General features: G+C 46.7%; 1 protein-coding gene across 4 annotated transcripts in view; it reads right to left on the reverse strand.

The window, feature by feature from the left end:
• Positions 1-16,399, reverse strand: part of RHPN1 (rhophilin Rho GTPase binding protein 1) — a 40,390-nt gene that overhangs the window by 15,312 nt on the left and 8,679 nt on the right. For 2 of the 4 annotated variants that reach the window (XM_050313404.1, XM_050313394.1), the window contains exons 2-9: positions 13,834-13,949; positions 6,655-6,783; positions 4,937-5,012; positions 4,539-4,616; positions 3,575-3,699; positions 3,104-3,270; positions 1,168-1,355; positions 164-320 (exon numbers count right to left, since the gene is read on the reverse strand). In XM_050313404.1, coding sequence (XP_050169361.1) covers positions 164-320; positions 1,168-1,355; positions 3,104-3,270; positions 3,575-3,699; positions 4,539-4,616; positions 4,937-5,012; positions 6,655-6,783; positions 13,834-13,949 — 1,036 coding nt within the window. Of the gene's footprint in view, positions 1-163; positions 321-1,167; positions 1,356-3,103; positions 3,271-3,574; positions 3,700-4,538; positions 4,617-4,936; positions 5,013-6,654; positions 6,784-13,833; positions 13,953-16,399 lie in introns of all 4 variants that reach the window. The other 2 variants (XM_050313388.1, XM_050313381.1) reach the window with 1 other exon arrangement.

Here is a 16,399-nt window from a genome sequence, read left to right on the forward strand (position 1 = left end):
TGAAGAAGATCCGGAGCTCAGAGCACCCCAAAACCTCCAGGATTTTGGATCCATCTACCTGTTCATGCCTCCTTTCTTTGGAAATCCTCTCCCCCTCCCCCAGATTCCAAGCTACCATGTGGAACCAGCTGAGCAGGAAGCTCCTCCCAAGGTGGGAACTCACCGGGGCAGTCGCAGAGGGCGATGGCAGCGAAGTAGTGGGAGAGGGCTTTGAAATGCTCCGACTTGACGTGCACCATGGTGGTCCAGGAGAAGGGAACGTAGTCCTTCACGTGGGGCTGGGTCATGGTCTGGTGCACCAGCGAGTAAACATCCTCCACCTGCGAGGAGAGAGGGGACAAGAGATGGGGGATGTCCATCAGGAGATGCCACCAGCACATTGTCCTCTCCTAGAGGGTTCTGCCGACCACAGGGACATCCCACCAAGTCCAACGGTGTGGGGTTCAACAAGTGGCGGGTCCTGCACTTTGGCCACAACAATCCCACAGAGCTCTGCAGCTGGGGAAGAGTTGCTGGAGAGAGAGGGACCTGGGGGTGTGGATTGACAGCAGTGGGACACGAGCCCAGGGGTGCCCAGGTGGTCAAGAAGGCCGATGGATCCTGGCCTGGCTCAGGGACAGGGTGGCAGCAGGAGCAGGGAAGGGATTCTGTCCCTGGGAGGCCACCCCTGGAGTGCTGTGTCCAGCTCTGGCCCTCAGCTCAGGAAGGACATGGAGGGGCTGGAGCAGGGGCAGAGAAGAGCAACGAGGCTGGGGAAGGGACTGGAGCACAATTCCCATGAGGAGAGGCTGAGGGAGCTGGGGGGGCTCAGCCTGGAGAGGAGGAGGCTCAGGGGACACCTCAGCACTCTCTGCAACCCCCTGACAGGACAGGGGGAGCCGGGGGGGGTCGGGCTCTGCTCCCAGGACAAGGGGACACAGCCCTGAGCTGTGCCAGGGCAGGGTTAGGTTGGATATAAGGAAGAAATTCTTTCCAGAGAGAGGGATCAAACCTTGGGATGGGCTGCCCAGGGAGGAGGTGGAGTCCCCGTCCCTGGGGGTGCTGAAGCAGAGCCTGGACGGGCTGGGTGCCAAGGTGGGGTTGGGGCACGGCTTGGAATCGACGCTCTCAGAGGTCTTTTCCACCCTAATTGATTCTATGAAATCCTCTCCTCCCCCAAATCCTCACCTTTGCTGCCTCCTGAGCGAGCTGCAGCCGGGCCAGGAAGTCGTTCTGGGCACGGAGCAAGGTCATCTTCTCAAAGACACACTCCTGCACCTGGGCCACCATCAGCCTCACCAGCATGTCCAAGGAAGGGGCGCTCATATCCAGGCTGGGAGCGTTGGAGAAGTTCTCCTTCAAGTAGTTAAAGGCACCTGCACGAGGGAGAAGCTCCTTGGGGGTCACGGGGTCAGAAGCAGGAGGGTCAGGTTTTTGGATCCCTACCAGCAGTGTAGGAAAAATTCCATCCACACATCCAACACGTCACCCCCATGGCAGGTGTCCCCCACCCCCGAGGGATCGAGACCACCCCTCTGACGGGACTGTGGCCACCACTTCAACCAGCACACATGGAAGCTGCAGCCACCACGGTCCATCACTGCATCCAGCATGAATATGTGGACATTGATGGGAATACTGATGGGTTTCCTTTCCTTCTCTTCCATCCCTTACACATTTCCTGAAGTGTTAGTTTTAGGCTTTAATGTTGCTGGATGACTACAGATGACAACACCCAAAATGGCTCCACACCTGTGTTCCTCTGAAACCAAACTGTTCTAAAATAATATATATAAAATATATATATTTTATATGCATAATTTATATTATATCTAATATCTAATTATATATGATATGATTTTATATCATATAGAATACTATATTCCATATAATAATTGATAGAATGTATTATTCAATTACATATTATATAGAACATTATAATATGTAATAAAATAAAATACATATTGTTATATTACCTAAATATTTTATATTATGATAATATACAACAGTATATATATTATACTATATAATATAATAGTATATTAATATTATTTAACACATAAGAGTATATACAATATACTATAGTATATATTGTCTATATTATGTATAATACATATATTGTATAGCATATTAGTATATTTTACATATATGTATCTTTTGTGTATATATCTACTATATACTATAATGTATATTACATATAGTACATATTCTATATATACTATATACATACTATATATATTATATATAATATATAGTAGTGTATACTATACTATATAATAGTATATTTATATTCATATTATATTAATATATGATCATTTATTAGCATATATTATATATACACTAGTATGTTATTGTATATAATACATAAAATATAATGTAGGCAATATATATTTTATATATAGTATATATATAGTATATATAGTATATATTTTCTATGTATTATATATAGTATATATATTATATACACTATATATGATATATATAGTATATGTATTATATATACTCTATATATTATGGAGAATATATACAGTATCTATATTATATATACTCTCTACTACATATAGAATACATAGTAGATATAGTATCTATATTATATATACTCTCTACTATATATAGGATACACAGTAGATATAGTATCTCTATTATATATACTCTACTACATATAGAATACATAGCAGATGTAGTATCTATATTATATATACTCTCTACTATATATAGAATATATAGTAGATATAGTATCTCTATTATATATACTCTCTACTACATATAGAATATATATACACTATATATAGATATATATACTATACTACTATATATACTCTCTATATACTCTATATATACTATATATAAACTATATATAGAATATATAGTATTTATAGTATCTATATTATATATACTCTCTACTACATATAGAATATATAGTATTTATAGTATCTATACTATATATACTCTCTACTACATATAATAATAATGGCCAAACATTATATATATTTATATACATATTTACAAGCAGCCATCATTCACCATCCTTTCTCTCCAATCCCCCCCAGCATTCATTCCCCAGCCCCCAGGTCCCCTCCCCTGCCCTGGGGTGGGTGTTGATGATGCTGAGGCCCCCACGTACCCGCTGCCCTCTGGAAGGCGTCGATGGCCTGGTTGAGGCCGGGCAGGGCGGCGCGGGCCTGGCGGGCCCCGATCTGGGTGTGCAGGGCGCCCAGGTTGAAGAGGACACTGCCCTTCTCGAAGGCCAGAGCCCGCTGGTGGGACGGCACCCCCGTCAGCGAGTCGTACCTGCACGAGGGAAGGGTCAGCAGCTGCCCACCCGCCTGGCACAGACACCCAGAGGTGGTCTTGACGGTCCCTTCCAACCCAAACCACTCCATCCTTGCCCATGGATGCAGGAGGAGCCTGGAGGGTGGTCAGTGCTCCACGTGGGAACCACCACTCCCATCATGGTTCATCACGTTCCCCCTTCCTCCCCTAATTAACCCACCCCAGCGCCCAGCAAGCCGAGCTCCTCCATGTCCCCCATCACAGAGGTTTGATCCCAAATCCCTCTCAGTGCCCTGGGAGGGATCGGGGAAGCGGCACCAACCAGTGGAAGAAGACCCCCAGGGGTTTGGAGGGAAGGAAGAAGCGGCTCTCGAGGAAGTGGAGCTGGTTGTAATATTCCATCAGCAGCTCCAGCCCGGCTTCGTTGCGGCTCGGCGTGCGCATGGCCTGGGGGATGGCAGAGGAGATGTGGGAGTGGGAAAAGAAGGGGGGGAGATCCCTGAGGCTGAGACACCCTCCCCAAAGACTCCCTGAGAATTGGGGTGGATCAGCCTGGAGAAGGGAAGGATCCAGGGAAGGCCTTGAAGCCCCTTCCAGGGCCTAAAGGGGCTCCAGGAGAGCTGGAGAGGAACTGGGGACAAGGGATGGAGGGACAGCACATAGGGAATGGCTTCAAAGTGAAATATGGGAGCTTTAGATGGGATCTTGGGAAGGAATTCCTGGCTGGGAGGGCAGTGAAGGACTGAGATGGAATTCCCAGAGAAGCTGTGGCTGCCCTGCATCCCTAGAAGTGTCCAAGGCCAGTTTGGATGGAGCTCAGAGCAACCTGGGATAGTGGAAAGTTTCCTTGCCCATGGCAGGGGGTTGGAACTGGATGGTCTTTAAGATCCATTATATTGTATTTTCTATCTATTTCTAGGATATAAACATACAGGGAATAGGATTTTTTTTCCTCCTTTCCCAATTGTTTTCTCTTTCCTCTTCTCCAAAGCCCAGCTGGACAAGGAGCAGTTGTTCAGCTTTGCCACTTAGTGAACTGATATTCCTAAAGCTTGGGCATTAAGGAGAGGGAAAATAAACAACTACTGACCACTCTGGAATCTTTTCTAACCCAGAAACCAAAGCCCAGGTGCTCCAGGGTGGGAATCCTGCATCCCAAAACACAAGGACAAGGGGAAAGTTTGGAGAGAGAGGATGAAGGGACATCCCAGAGCAAAATGTGGCATTTTCAAGGAGTGATCCCGGACAGGCCAAAGCCAGACTTTGCATCCCAAGGAAACACCAACCTGCCTCAGCTCCATGAACTCCTTGATTTCTTTCTCAAACAGGACACCTTCCTCTCCATAGTGTTCACTGATGAAATCCTGGATGGAAAAAATAAACACAGGAGAAAACCCCAAGTGACCCCTCAAAACAGATTTTTATGATTAAAGGGGGATTTTGGATAATTCTGGACAAGCAATTTGCCAGCTCTGCCCACAAAGAAACAGGGAAAACCATCTCCTCCTTCTTTCCAGATAATCTCCAGCATTTCCAGACCCTCATCTCCCACTTTCCCATGTTTTAAGTTTGGTTCTTCCCAAGAATTTATTCTTATTGCAGTTGTTCCAAACTAGGAAATGCCTTTTTTTTTTTTTTTCCAGCTGCTTCAGCATCTTCCATCCATCCAGAGCACAAAACTCACCTTCAGGGGGACCAGCAAATCCAGCTCCTTGGTCTCCTTCAATCCCAAAGGGATCATGGGGACACTGATGGACTCACTGGAAAAGACAACAACTTATTTGGGGTTTGGTCCCCAAGTCTTGGAGGGATCCTGCGTGACAGGGACTAAAATGAAGCAGCTCTTTGCTCCTAAGAAAGAGTTAAAAATAGCCCTGGCACAGCACAAGGACGCTCTTCCCAAAATAATTTGGGAATGGCAGTGCAAAGAGAACCTGAAAACATCGCTCTTATTCCTCTACCTTCTGCTTTTCATGGAATTTTTGGGGTTGGAAGGGACCTGAAAGATCATCCAGTTCCACCCCCTGCCACGGGCAAGGACATGTCCCACTATCCCAGGTTGCTCCAAGCCCTGTCCAACCTGGCCTTGGATACTTCCAGGAATGGGGCAGCCACAGATTCTCTGGGAATTCTCTTCCAGCACCTCCCCACCCTCATGGATTTAACAGCTATTCTGATTTTCTGCTGCCAAGAAGGATAAAAAGGGTCTGGATTAGAGCCTGGAGCAGACAGGAATTCCAGCCCTGCAAAGAGCCCCAGAGCTGGATCCATCACGGAATTCCTCTACACAGAGCCAGGGAATGGGAACCTGCTGTGGCACCTGCAGCTCCACAGATTCACTCCCTGATTTCCATCAGGGATGTCCCACACATCCTTGGACACCTGGACTCCCAAGGGATGGGTTTAGGGACAAGAAAGTTTGGCAGACAGTGGGATGGGAGGTGGGACAGGCAGGATCCCACCACACCTCCCCCTCATTCCCTCCAAAATTAACCTGATGACTCATTATCCCATCACTCATTAGCGAGGAAAAGAGGCACAGGAAGCTATAAAATCCAGGGGGAGCAGGGCAGGGAATTTTTCCCCCACATTTCCAGCCGTTTTATCCCGAACAAACAGCTCCAAGAGCCATAATTAGGGCAGCAAACCCATCACTGCTCGTTCCCTAACGAGATTTCCACTCGGATCCAACGCCTGGAGCAAACAAAGGGACTTCTGTTTGTCCTGGGCAGGAGTTTGGGATTGGTGCTGTCCTTGTTTTCTTCTTAAACCAGGGCAAACAAGGCTAGGAAAGCCAAAAATCCCTGACAGGGAATGTTGGGGAGGATACATGAATCCCTGTTTTCGGGCAGAAGAAGAAGGATCAGCATCCAGGAATAAATTCAGACTCCAAAAGAACCCTCTGAGTGCAGGAAACACCTGGAGATGGTGGAGATTTGGGTTTCCTTGGGTTTTTCTCCATAGGAGACCTGTGATCCTAAAAAAAAATCCAGCACCCATGACGTCATCCCAGTCCTACTGGGATTCCATCACCCCCTGGAGTCACTGGTGCTCTCCTGGTCTTTGCATCCCTGTTCCCAGAAGCGCAGGAATTCTTCCCATGTGCCAGGAAAAGCAGGATGGGCACACAAATGTAGAATTATGGAATTGTTTGGGTTGGAGGGACCCAAAAGATCGTGGAATTCCAACCTCCTGCCGTGGGCAGAGACACCTCCCATGATCCCACGTTGCTCCAACCTGCCCTTGGACACTTCTACAGCTTCTCTGGGAATTCCATCCCACCACCTGCCCCACCCTCCCAGGGAAAAATTCCTTCTCAATCTCCCCAAAATTAAAACCTGAGGATAAAAATAAATTCCCGAAGGATCCAGGAGCTCTTCCCACCCGTCCCCAGGGATGCACCTGTCGTTCTGATAGACGTCCACGCTGCTGTTGAGCTCCTCCAGCTCCTCCTTCAGCAGCTGCAGGTTGGAGTTGACGTAGCTCAGCTCCAGGGCGACAGTCTCCTTCACCTTGTGGTTGCTGGTGGCCCTGCAAGGCAAATTCCTTGGGATCAAACCTCATGCAGGTTGTTATTTATCCGTGTCTGGTTGCTTTGGTCGGTAGGGATGGAGGGGATGAGGTGGATCCATCCAGATGTCTCCTGTACAACTGGAAAGGCGGAAGGTTCTTCATGTGATCGTGGAAGGGTTTGGGTGGGGAGGGACCTGAAAGATCCTGGAATTCCAACCCCCTGTCGTGGGCAGGGACACCTCCTGCTAGCCCAGGTTGATCCAATCTGGTCTTGGATGCTTCCAGGGATGGGTCACCCACAGCTTTGCTGGGAATTGCATTCCAGTCCCTCACCACCCTCCCAGTCAGGAATTCCTTCCCAATATCCCATCTATCCCTGCCCTCTGTCCCTTTACAGCCATTCCCTGTGTCCTGTCCCTCCATCCCTTGTCCCCAGTCCCTCTCCAGCTCTCCTGGAGCCCCTTTAGACACTGGAAGGGGCTCCAAGATCTCCCTGGATCCTTCCCTTCTCCAGGCTGAACATTCCCAGCTCTCCCAGCCTTTCAGGACCAGGCAATCCTTCCTCTTCCAGAACATCCCAGACCACTTGGCTGCAACCAAAACTCCTTCCACTGTTGCATCCATCTATTCCTATCCCAGAGAAACCTTCCCTTTTCCCATCCCTGCTCCCACTTCCAGTGCAGCTCCCAGATTTGCCTGTGAGCACATTCCAGGTGCTCCCCCACCCCAAATAAATCTACTTCCAGGTTGGATTGGAGGTGGAAAAAGCTCATTTTTGGCTGCCAGAGAAGGGACTCCCTGAGCTCACCCGGGAGGGCCAGACCTTCCCGACCTTCCCCGCTCCAAGAATCCAGAATTGGAGACCCCAGGGATTGATTTCAGCCGCCTCTTCCCAGCAGGACGAGCTCCCAGGCTGATGAAAACCTTCCTGATCTGCTCCCAAGGAAAGCAGGGAGAGAGAATCCCGAGCTCCCAGTGCTCTGGAAGAGGCTCCTGCTGCCAAAAACATCCCAGGGATTGGGTTTTTTTCCAGGGAAAACACCTCGTGCACGGGCTCTGCTTGGCCAGGGAACCTCTTCCCTCTGGATTTTCCAGGCCACATTTCCTTGGATTTTAGGGTTTTTTTTTTGTGGATTGGATCTTTAAGGGAGTGTTTTGCTTTTAAAACCTGGTTTTAGTGTCTCCTCCTTCCCCCTTCCCTGGCTGGGGTTTCCCAGCTGGATGAAATTTGGTTTATTCCCAACAAACGAAGCCAAAACCACGGCAGGGCCAAAGAATTCCCAGGGGCTGCTTCCCTTGAAACATCCCTCGGAATTCCTTGTGCAGAATCAGCACTATCCATCCATCCAAACCACTATTTAATCCCTATAAACCAGGATTTAATCCCTATAAATCAATTCCTATAAACCAGTATTTGGTAAGCCAGTTTCAGTCCCCATAAACCCAGCCTATAACCAGTTTGGTCCCCATAAACCAGTTTTAGTCCTCATAAACTTTCCCCAGACTCAGTTTTAGTCCCTATAAACCAGTTTTTAGTCCCCATAAACCAGTTTTTAGTCATCATAAACCAGTTTTTAGTCCCCATAAACCAGTTTTAGTCCCCATAAACCAGTCCCTTTAAACCAGTATTTAGTCCCCATAAACCAATCCCTATAAACCAATTTTTAGACCCTATAAACCAGCTTTTAGTCCCTTTAAACCAGCTTTTAGTCCCCATAAACCAGTATTTAGTCCCTATAAACCAGTTTTTAGTCCCCATAAACCAGTTTTTAGTCAACCAGTTTTAGTGACTATGAACCAGTTTTAGTCCCCATAAACCAGTTTTTAGTCCCCATAAACCAGTTTTAGTCCCCATAAACCAGTTTTAGTCCCCATAAACCAGGTTTTAGTCCCCATAAACCAGTTTTTAGTCCCCATAAACCAGTTTTCAGTCCCCATAAACCAGTTTTTAGTCCCCATAAACCAGTTTTCAGTCCCCATAAACCAGGTTTTAGTCCCCATAAACCAGGTTTCAGTCCCCATAAACCAATCCCTATAAACCAATCCCTATAAACCAGCTTTTAGTCCCCATAAACCAATCCCTATAAACCAGTTTTTAGTCCCCATAAACCAGTTTTTAGTCCCCATACACCAGTTTTTAGTCCCCATAAACCAGTTTTTAGTCCCCATAAACCAGTTTTTAGTCATCATAAACCAGTTTTTAGTCCCCATAAACCAGGTTTTAGTCCCCATAAACCAGGTTTTAGTCCCTATAAACCAGGTTTTAGCCCCTATAAACCAGTTTTTAGTCAACCAGTTTTCAGTCCCCATAAACCAGGTTTTAGTCCCCATAAACCAGTTTTTAGTCCCTATAAACCAGGTTTTAGTCCCCATAAACCAGGTTTTAGTCCCTATAAACCAGTATTTAGTAAGCCAGTTTTAGTGACTATGAACCAGTTTTAGTCCCCATAAACCAGTTTTCAGTCCCCATAAACCAATCCCTATAAATCAGTTTTAGTCCCTATAAACCAGTATTTAAACCTTATAAACCAGATTTAGTCTCTATAAACCAGTTTTTAGCCCCTATAAACCAGTCCCTATAACCCAATCCCTATAAACCACTTTTTTGTCCCTATAAACCAGGTTTGGTGTCCCTTGGGATACAAAGTCTGGCTTTGGCCTGTCAGGGATCACTCCTTGAAAATGCCACATTTTGCTCTGGGATGTCCCTTCATCCTCTCTCTCCAAACTTTCCCCTCGTCCTTGTGTTTTGGGATGCAGGATTCCCACCCTGGAGCACCTGGGCTTTGGTTTCTGGGTTAGAAAAGATTCCAGAGTGGTCAGTAGTTGTTTATTTTCCCTCTCCTTAATGCCCAGCTTTAGGAATATCAGTTCACTAAGTGGCAAAGCTGAACAGCTGCTCCTTGTCCAGCTGGGCTTTGGAGAAGAGGAAATAGAAAACAATTGGGAAAGGAGGAAAAAAAGTCCTATTCCCTGTATTTTTAGATCCTAGAAATAGAGTAGAAAATACAATATAATGGATCTTAAAGACCTATCCAGACCCTTCTTCCAACCCCCTGCCATGGGCAGGGACACCTTCCACTATCCCAGGTTGCTCTGAGCTCCATCCAACCTGGCCTTGGACACTTCCAGGCTTCTCTGGGAATTCTAACACCTCCTCACCCTCCCAGCCAGGAATTCCTTCCCAATATCCCATCTAAAGCTCCCATATTTCACTTCAAAGCCATTCCCTGTGTCCTGTCCCTCCATCCCTTGTCCAAATTCCCTCTCCAGCTCTCCTGGAGCCCCTTTAGGCCCTGCAAGGGGCTTCAAGGTCTTCCCTGGAGCCTTCTCTTCTCCAGGTGAACATTCCCAGCTCTCCCAGCCTGGCTCCAGCCCTTGGAGCATCTCCATGGGCTCCTCTGGACTCCCTAATTAAGAGCAAGGACTTGCAGAGGGGAAATTTAGGGGAATATTCCACCCTTTCCCTGAGGAATCCTGCACAGAGCCCTTTCCTGTAGCAGCTCCCACCCCATTCCAGAGCCCTCCATGTCTCCAGCACTTCCCTCCCTCCAATCATCAGCCCTTTCCCAACACCAAACAAACATTCCTGATTTATTGGATTCCTTTCCAACCACCTGTTTTATCATCCTTGATCTCCCCCCCTCGCTCCAGGATTTGAACAGGAAAGGAAAAGGTTTCCTCGGCCTCTTCCCATTTATTTTCCCAGTAAACAAACCCCACAGGGATTTTTCCCACCACTCCATCCACGGAAAATTCCCCAAATTCTGTTCCACAGAACTGTCAGAGCATTTTTTTCAAGCATTTTGCTGTTTTTTAATTAATTTTAAAGATGAAGAAAGTACCAAGTCCAATCACAAATTCTGAACAACCCACAGCATTTTTCCCACTTCCATCTAGGACTTTCCTAAAGAGATCCAATGGAATTTTATCCATGGAAAACAAGTTTATAGTTATTAAGCAATCACCTCTAGATTTACAACACAATCCCCCCGCTCCTCCTCAGCCTTTAATTCACCCACAAATTGGATTATTATTTCCCCCTCAGATTTCCAGGTTTCCTAAACTCAGGCAGTGCCTCTTCCCATTTATTCCCTCGGCAAACAAACCCCACAGGGATTTTTCCCACCACCCCATCCATGGAAAATTCCCCAAATTCTGTTCCACACAACAATCAGAGCATTTTTTTCAAGCATTTTGCTGGGTTTTAATTAAAGACAAACCACCAAGTCCAACCACAAATTCTGAACACCCCACTGCATTTTTCCCCACTTCCATTCAGGACTTTCCTAGAGATCCAATGGAATTTTATCCATGGAAAACAAGTTTATAGTTATTAAGCAATCACCTCTAGATTTATAAAACAATCCCCTCCTCCTCCTCAGCCTTTAATTCACCCACAAACTGGATTATTTATTTCAACCCTCTTCAGATTTCAAGTCCAGGATTTTTCCTAACACCTCCAGGCATGTTGCCCACTATCAGGATTCCCATTCTAGTTCCACTCAGCAACAAACTCCGCACAGTGGATTTTTCCCACTTCACAGACCACTCCATGACTCCATGGAAAATTCAATCTGGGATTTTATAGCCACTTCAGCCATAAAACAATCCCCCACCTTCCTAGTTCCATACAACAATCAGACCATTATTTTTCAAACAGTTTCTGCTAGCTCTCCTTAATTTAAAACAAACCCCACAGATTCAGCCTCTATTCTGTAACAACCCCTCAGATTTCCAGGTTTCCTAAACTCAGGCAGTGCCTCTTCCCATTTATTCCCTCGGCAAACAAACCCCACAGGGATTTTTCCCACCATTCCATCCATGGAAAATTCCCAAATTCTGTTCCACAGAACAGTCAGAGCATTTTTTCAAGCATTTTGCTGGGTTTTAATTAAAGATAAACCACCAAGTCCAGCCACAAATTCTGGACAACCCACTGCATTTTTCCCACTTCCATCTAGGACTTTCCTAAAGAGATCCAATGGAATTTTATCCATGGAAAACAAGTTTATAATTATAAAGCAATCACCTCTAGATTTATAAAACAATCCCCCTCCTCCTCCTCAGCCTTTAATTCACCCACAAATTGGATTATTATTTCCCCCTCAGATTTCCAGGTTTCCTAAACTCGGAGCCTCTTCCCATTTATTTCCTCAGCAAACAAACCCCACAGGGATTTTTCCCACCACTCCATCCATGGAAAATTCCCCAAATTCTGTTCCACACAACAATCAGAGCATTTTTTTCAAGCATTTTGCTGGGTTTTAATTAAAGACAAACCACCAAGTCCAGCCACAAATTCTGGACAACCCACTGCATTTTTCCCACTTCCATCTAGGACTTTCCTAAAGAGACCCAAAGGAATTTTATCCATGGAAAACAAGTTTATAATTATAAAGCAATCACCTCTAGATTTATAACACAATCCCCCCCTCCTCCTCAGCCTTTAATTCACCCACAAATTGGATTATTTATTCCCACCCACTCCCAGATTTCCCAGCTTCCCTAAACTCGGAGCACCGGAATTCCCAGAAAACCACCTTGTTACTCAGCTGCAAAGTGGATTTGTGGGAGGGAGGGAGGGAGGAGAAAGTGGCTGCTCCAAAGGACATCAAACTGCTGAGGCAGCAAGAAAAAAATGCCTCCTCAGTGCATTTCCCTGCCTGGGTAATTAAGATTTGGTTTGTGGGAAGTCATTCTTATTTTATTTAAGATTAAAAAAAAAAAAGGATATCAAAATATTGGGAAAATATGCCCAAATTAAAGGGCAGTTTAATGGTATTTTCTGATATTATTTCTTATATTCCAGCCCTGCCCAGCCTGGATATGTGATCCAATATATTCCAGAGAAATGAAATCGAGGCAAAGAGATGCTAAAAAAGGTCATTTTTGGTTTAAAAAAATATATAAAATAGCTGCAAAAAATCGTGTGATTGTCCCAAAAACATTCCAAAGGGAATGACGTCAATGAATTGGATCCTGTGGGGGTGGAACAGCTGAAATCCACCAGCCTGGGAAGGTGACAGTGGTGGCACCACCCCAGGAATGCACCTTCCAGAGGATCCTGGAGTGGGTTGGGTTGGAAGGGACCTTCAAGATCCTCTGGAGAAGAGAATTCCCAGAGAAGCTGAGGCTGCCCCATCCCTGGAATATTCAAGGCCGGGTTGGAGCAACCTGGGATAGTGGGAAGTGTCCCTGCCCACGGCAGGGGGTGGAATGAGATGGTTTTGAAGGTCCCTTCCAACCCAAACCATTCCAGGATTCCATGGAAGATGCATTTCTGGGATGGTCTTTCCACGATGATGATCCATGAAGAAGGGAGAAGAGCCCCTTGGGCAAAAACATCCCTGGATTTGCATCCCTGGAAGTGCCAGGATGGGGATTTTTTGGGGAGGAAAAAACAGGTTTGGATGGGACATCAGGAAAAATTTCTGCCCTGAAAGGGACATCCAGCACTGGAAAAGGCTGGCCTTGGACACTTCCAGGGATCCAGGGGCAGCCATAGCTTCTCTGGGAATTCCATTCCACCACCTCCCCACCCTCCCAGCCAGGAATTCCTTCCCAAGATCCCATCTAAAGCTCCCATGTTTCACTTTGAAGCCATTCCCTGTGTGCTTGTCCCTCCATCCCTTGTCCCCAGTCCCTCTCCAGCTCTCCTGGAGCCCCTTTGGGTCCTGGAAGGAGCTCCAAGGTTTCCCTGGATCCTTCCCTTCTCCAGGTGAACATTCCCAGCCTGGCTCCAGCCCTTGGAGCATTTCCATGACCTCCTCTGGATTGAATCCAACACATCCCTGTCAGCCACTTGCTGGATTATCAAGCAGGACTTTTCCACTCCAAGCTCCATCCCAGTCCAACATCACTTCCCATCATCCCACCTGCCCACATCCCACTTCCTCACAACCTTCTGGGACTCCCAAATTGCAATTTTTTAATTAAAAGGCAGAACAGGAATTTCCAGGATAAATCCTTCGAGAGCTGAGCAAAAAAAAAAACCCCAACCACATCAAGACCACGTTCCCATGTCCAACCAGATTCCTGAGGGATGTCCAGGAGAGCAGGACTCACCTGAAGAGGTTTTCTGCTCCCGCCCTCATCCTCATCTCCTTGTTGATCTGCTGGTTGATCCGGGCCCGGCGATGTTGGAGTTTGCTCCGTTGGGTCTGGGCAAAGGGATCACAGCCCTGCTGGGAGACAAGGGCAGGATCTCACCAAAAAAACCTCCCCCCCACCCCACTCCCAGGTTTTGGGATGGGAAAAAAAAAAAAAAAGGGTACTTTTAGAAGCTTGGAATGGTTTGAGTTGGGTGGGTGCATGAACAAAGGGAGATCCTTGGGGTAGGGAAATAGGGAAGGGATGAATCCTGGGATGGGTTGGGTTGGAAGGGACCTGAAAGGTCAGCCAGTTCCAACCCCCTGCTGTGGGCAGGGACACCTTCCAATAATCCAGGGTGATCCAACCTGGCCTTGGACACTTCCAGGGATGGGGCAGCCACAGCTTCTCTGGGAATTCCATTCCAGCCTCTCCCCACCCTCCCAGGGAAGAATTCCTTCCCAATATCCCATCTAAATATATGAAGATCCTCTGGAACATCAAAAGAAGTTCCAGAGAGCCACATTTCACCCTCTTCCTTCCCTTGGAAAACCTGTTTCCCACTGTTTTCCTTCCACCAGTGCTGGTGGACCTCTTGGCACCACATCAAGGGGGGGTTTTGCTCCCCAGAGCTCCAACAATTCCCACTCTCATCCTGTCCAAAACACCTTCCCTGCCTTATTCCACGTAGAGATATCCAAGGACTTCACCAGGTCTCACCTCATCCTCCAGGATGGGTCCCAACAGTCCCAAATCCAAGAAGGAATTCCCAGAGAAGCCATGGCTGCCCCATCCCTGGAAATGTCCAAGGCCAGCTTGGAGCAACCTGGGCTACTGGAAGTTGTCCCTGCCCACGGCAAGGGCTTGGAATTCGATGGTTTTGAAGGTCCCTTCCCACCCAAACCATTCCATGATTCCATGGAACACCTGCTTACCCCTCCAGAAAACAGGGAAGGTCCTCGTGGGACCTGGGAAAAAAAAAAATCCCTTCTAACAAATGATTTTTCTTGGAAGTAGCAAAAGAGAAAGAAATCCAAAAAAGTAGGAGCCCAGCTTGGATTGGCAAGTAGGGCATGGAAAATGTTGTATTTTCATGGATTTCAGCTGCCTTAAAACTCATGCCTCATGTTTCAAGTCCACCAAGTGCTGCCTCCTTGGAAAAGGATCCAGGATTAACGTTGGGATTTTCAGTTCAGTGATGGATTCGAGCTCCTAATTGGTAAATTGGAGCCTGAGGAATCAGAGCCCCTCCATCTGCTCCATAAATCTGCAGGATTAGGGCTTTAAAGTAATCCAGGAATTTGATGAAATCATTCCAGGGATGAGCTGGAAACACGAGATCCCAATTATTCTGGAAAGCTGCACAAATCTTGGATCTGAAACACTCAGGAGCAAATACAGGAAAAGTCTGATCTGGAATTTAATTGTGGATTTGCCCTGGAGGAACCCACCCACCCAGCAAACCGGTGGAAAAACATCTAGAAATGAGGAAAAGGAGGAGGAATCCCACCCAGGAAGCCCAGAGAGGGATCATTCCAGGTTTTCTCCAGCTGGGACACCACTGGAAACAATCCCTGGAATAAAACCCAACCCAACCACGAAGGCAACACCCAAATTTGAGCCCCCAGAGACTCTCAAACAAAGATGACACCACAAAACTCTTGTCCAGAAAGAGCTGCTGGTGCAGATGGAGCCCAAGCTATGCACAGTTATTTGTTTAATTAATTAAAAGCTGATTAAAAACGTTGCAATTGATGACATTTTTTCCTACTTGAGACATTAACCCAGAACTGGAACTTAAAGCTCCCAAAGTTCAAGTTTTTAAAGCTTCCAAAGCTAAAATGTCAACGTTTCCAGACGAGATCCGTGTGAATTTGCCAGATCCAGAGCCCAGCAAGACAAACCCATGGGGAAATAGATCCCAAAAATATGCAAATGAGGCAGGTCAGAACCACAGAAATCCATCCAAAAACTCCACAGGCCCAGGAGTAACTCCTGGAGGTGGAAGCAACTCTTCCTGTGGGACATTTCACTACCTGAGACCTCTCCCCTCCTGGAAAAGGTTTGTTTGGAAGCAGCCAGAGGATTTTAAGGGTTTTTTTGTGGGGGGTGGAAATGAGGAGCAAAAACTCCTGGAAAACACGGGCAGGAAGCTGGAGAACTGCAGGGGAGAGAGGAGGGAAGAGGCACGAGGGGAAGAACTTCCCAAAAACACAGAGAAGGTCCATGGAACACCCTGTGTGGAGGAAAGGAAAGGGGGAATGAAGGGAAGGAGGGAGATGAAGGAGAGGAAAACACTGGGATGGCTCTCCAAGATATTCCAAGAGTGTCAAAGATGTCACTTTGAGAGCGATGAAGGGGTTTAGAAAGTTGATTTCTCCCTCTGGGAAACTCCTGTAGAGCTGGGAGGGGTTTTCTCCCTGTCTGGGCAGTGTCTTCTCCACCAGATTCCATGAGATTTATCAGATCCCATCCAGGCTCCTAATCCAACACCAAAATGTACTGGAAAATCGGGTATTGGAGCCCTTGGTGTGAAAGCAAA

Source organism: Myiozetetes cayanensis, unplaced genomic scaffold, assembly GCF_022539395.1.
Source record: "Myiozetetes cayanensis isolate MyiCay16 unplaced genomic scaffold, myiCay2020 scf1, whole genome shotgun sequence".
Classification (NCBI taxonomy): domain Eukaryota; kingdom Metazoa; phylum Chordata; class Aves; order Passeriformes; family Tyrannidae; genus Myiozetetes; species Myiozetetes cayanensis.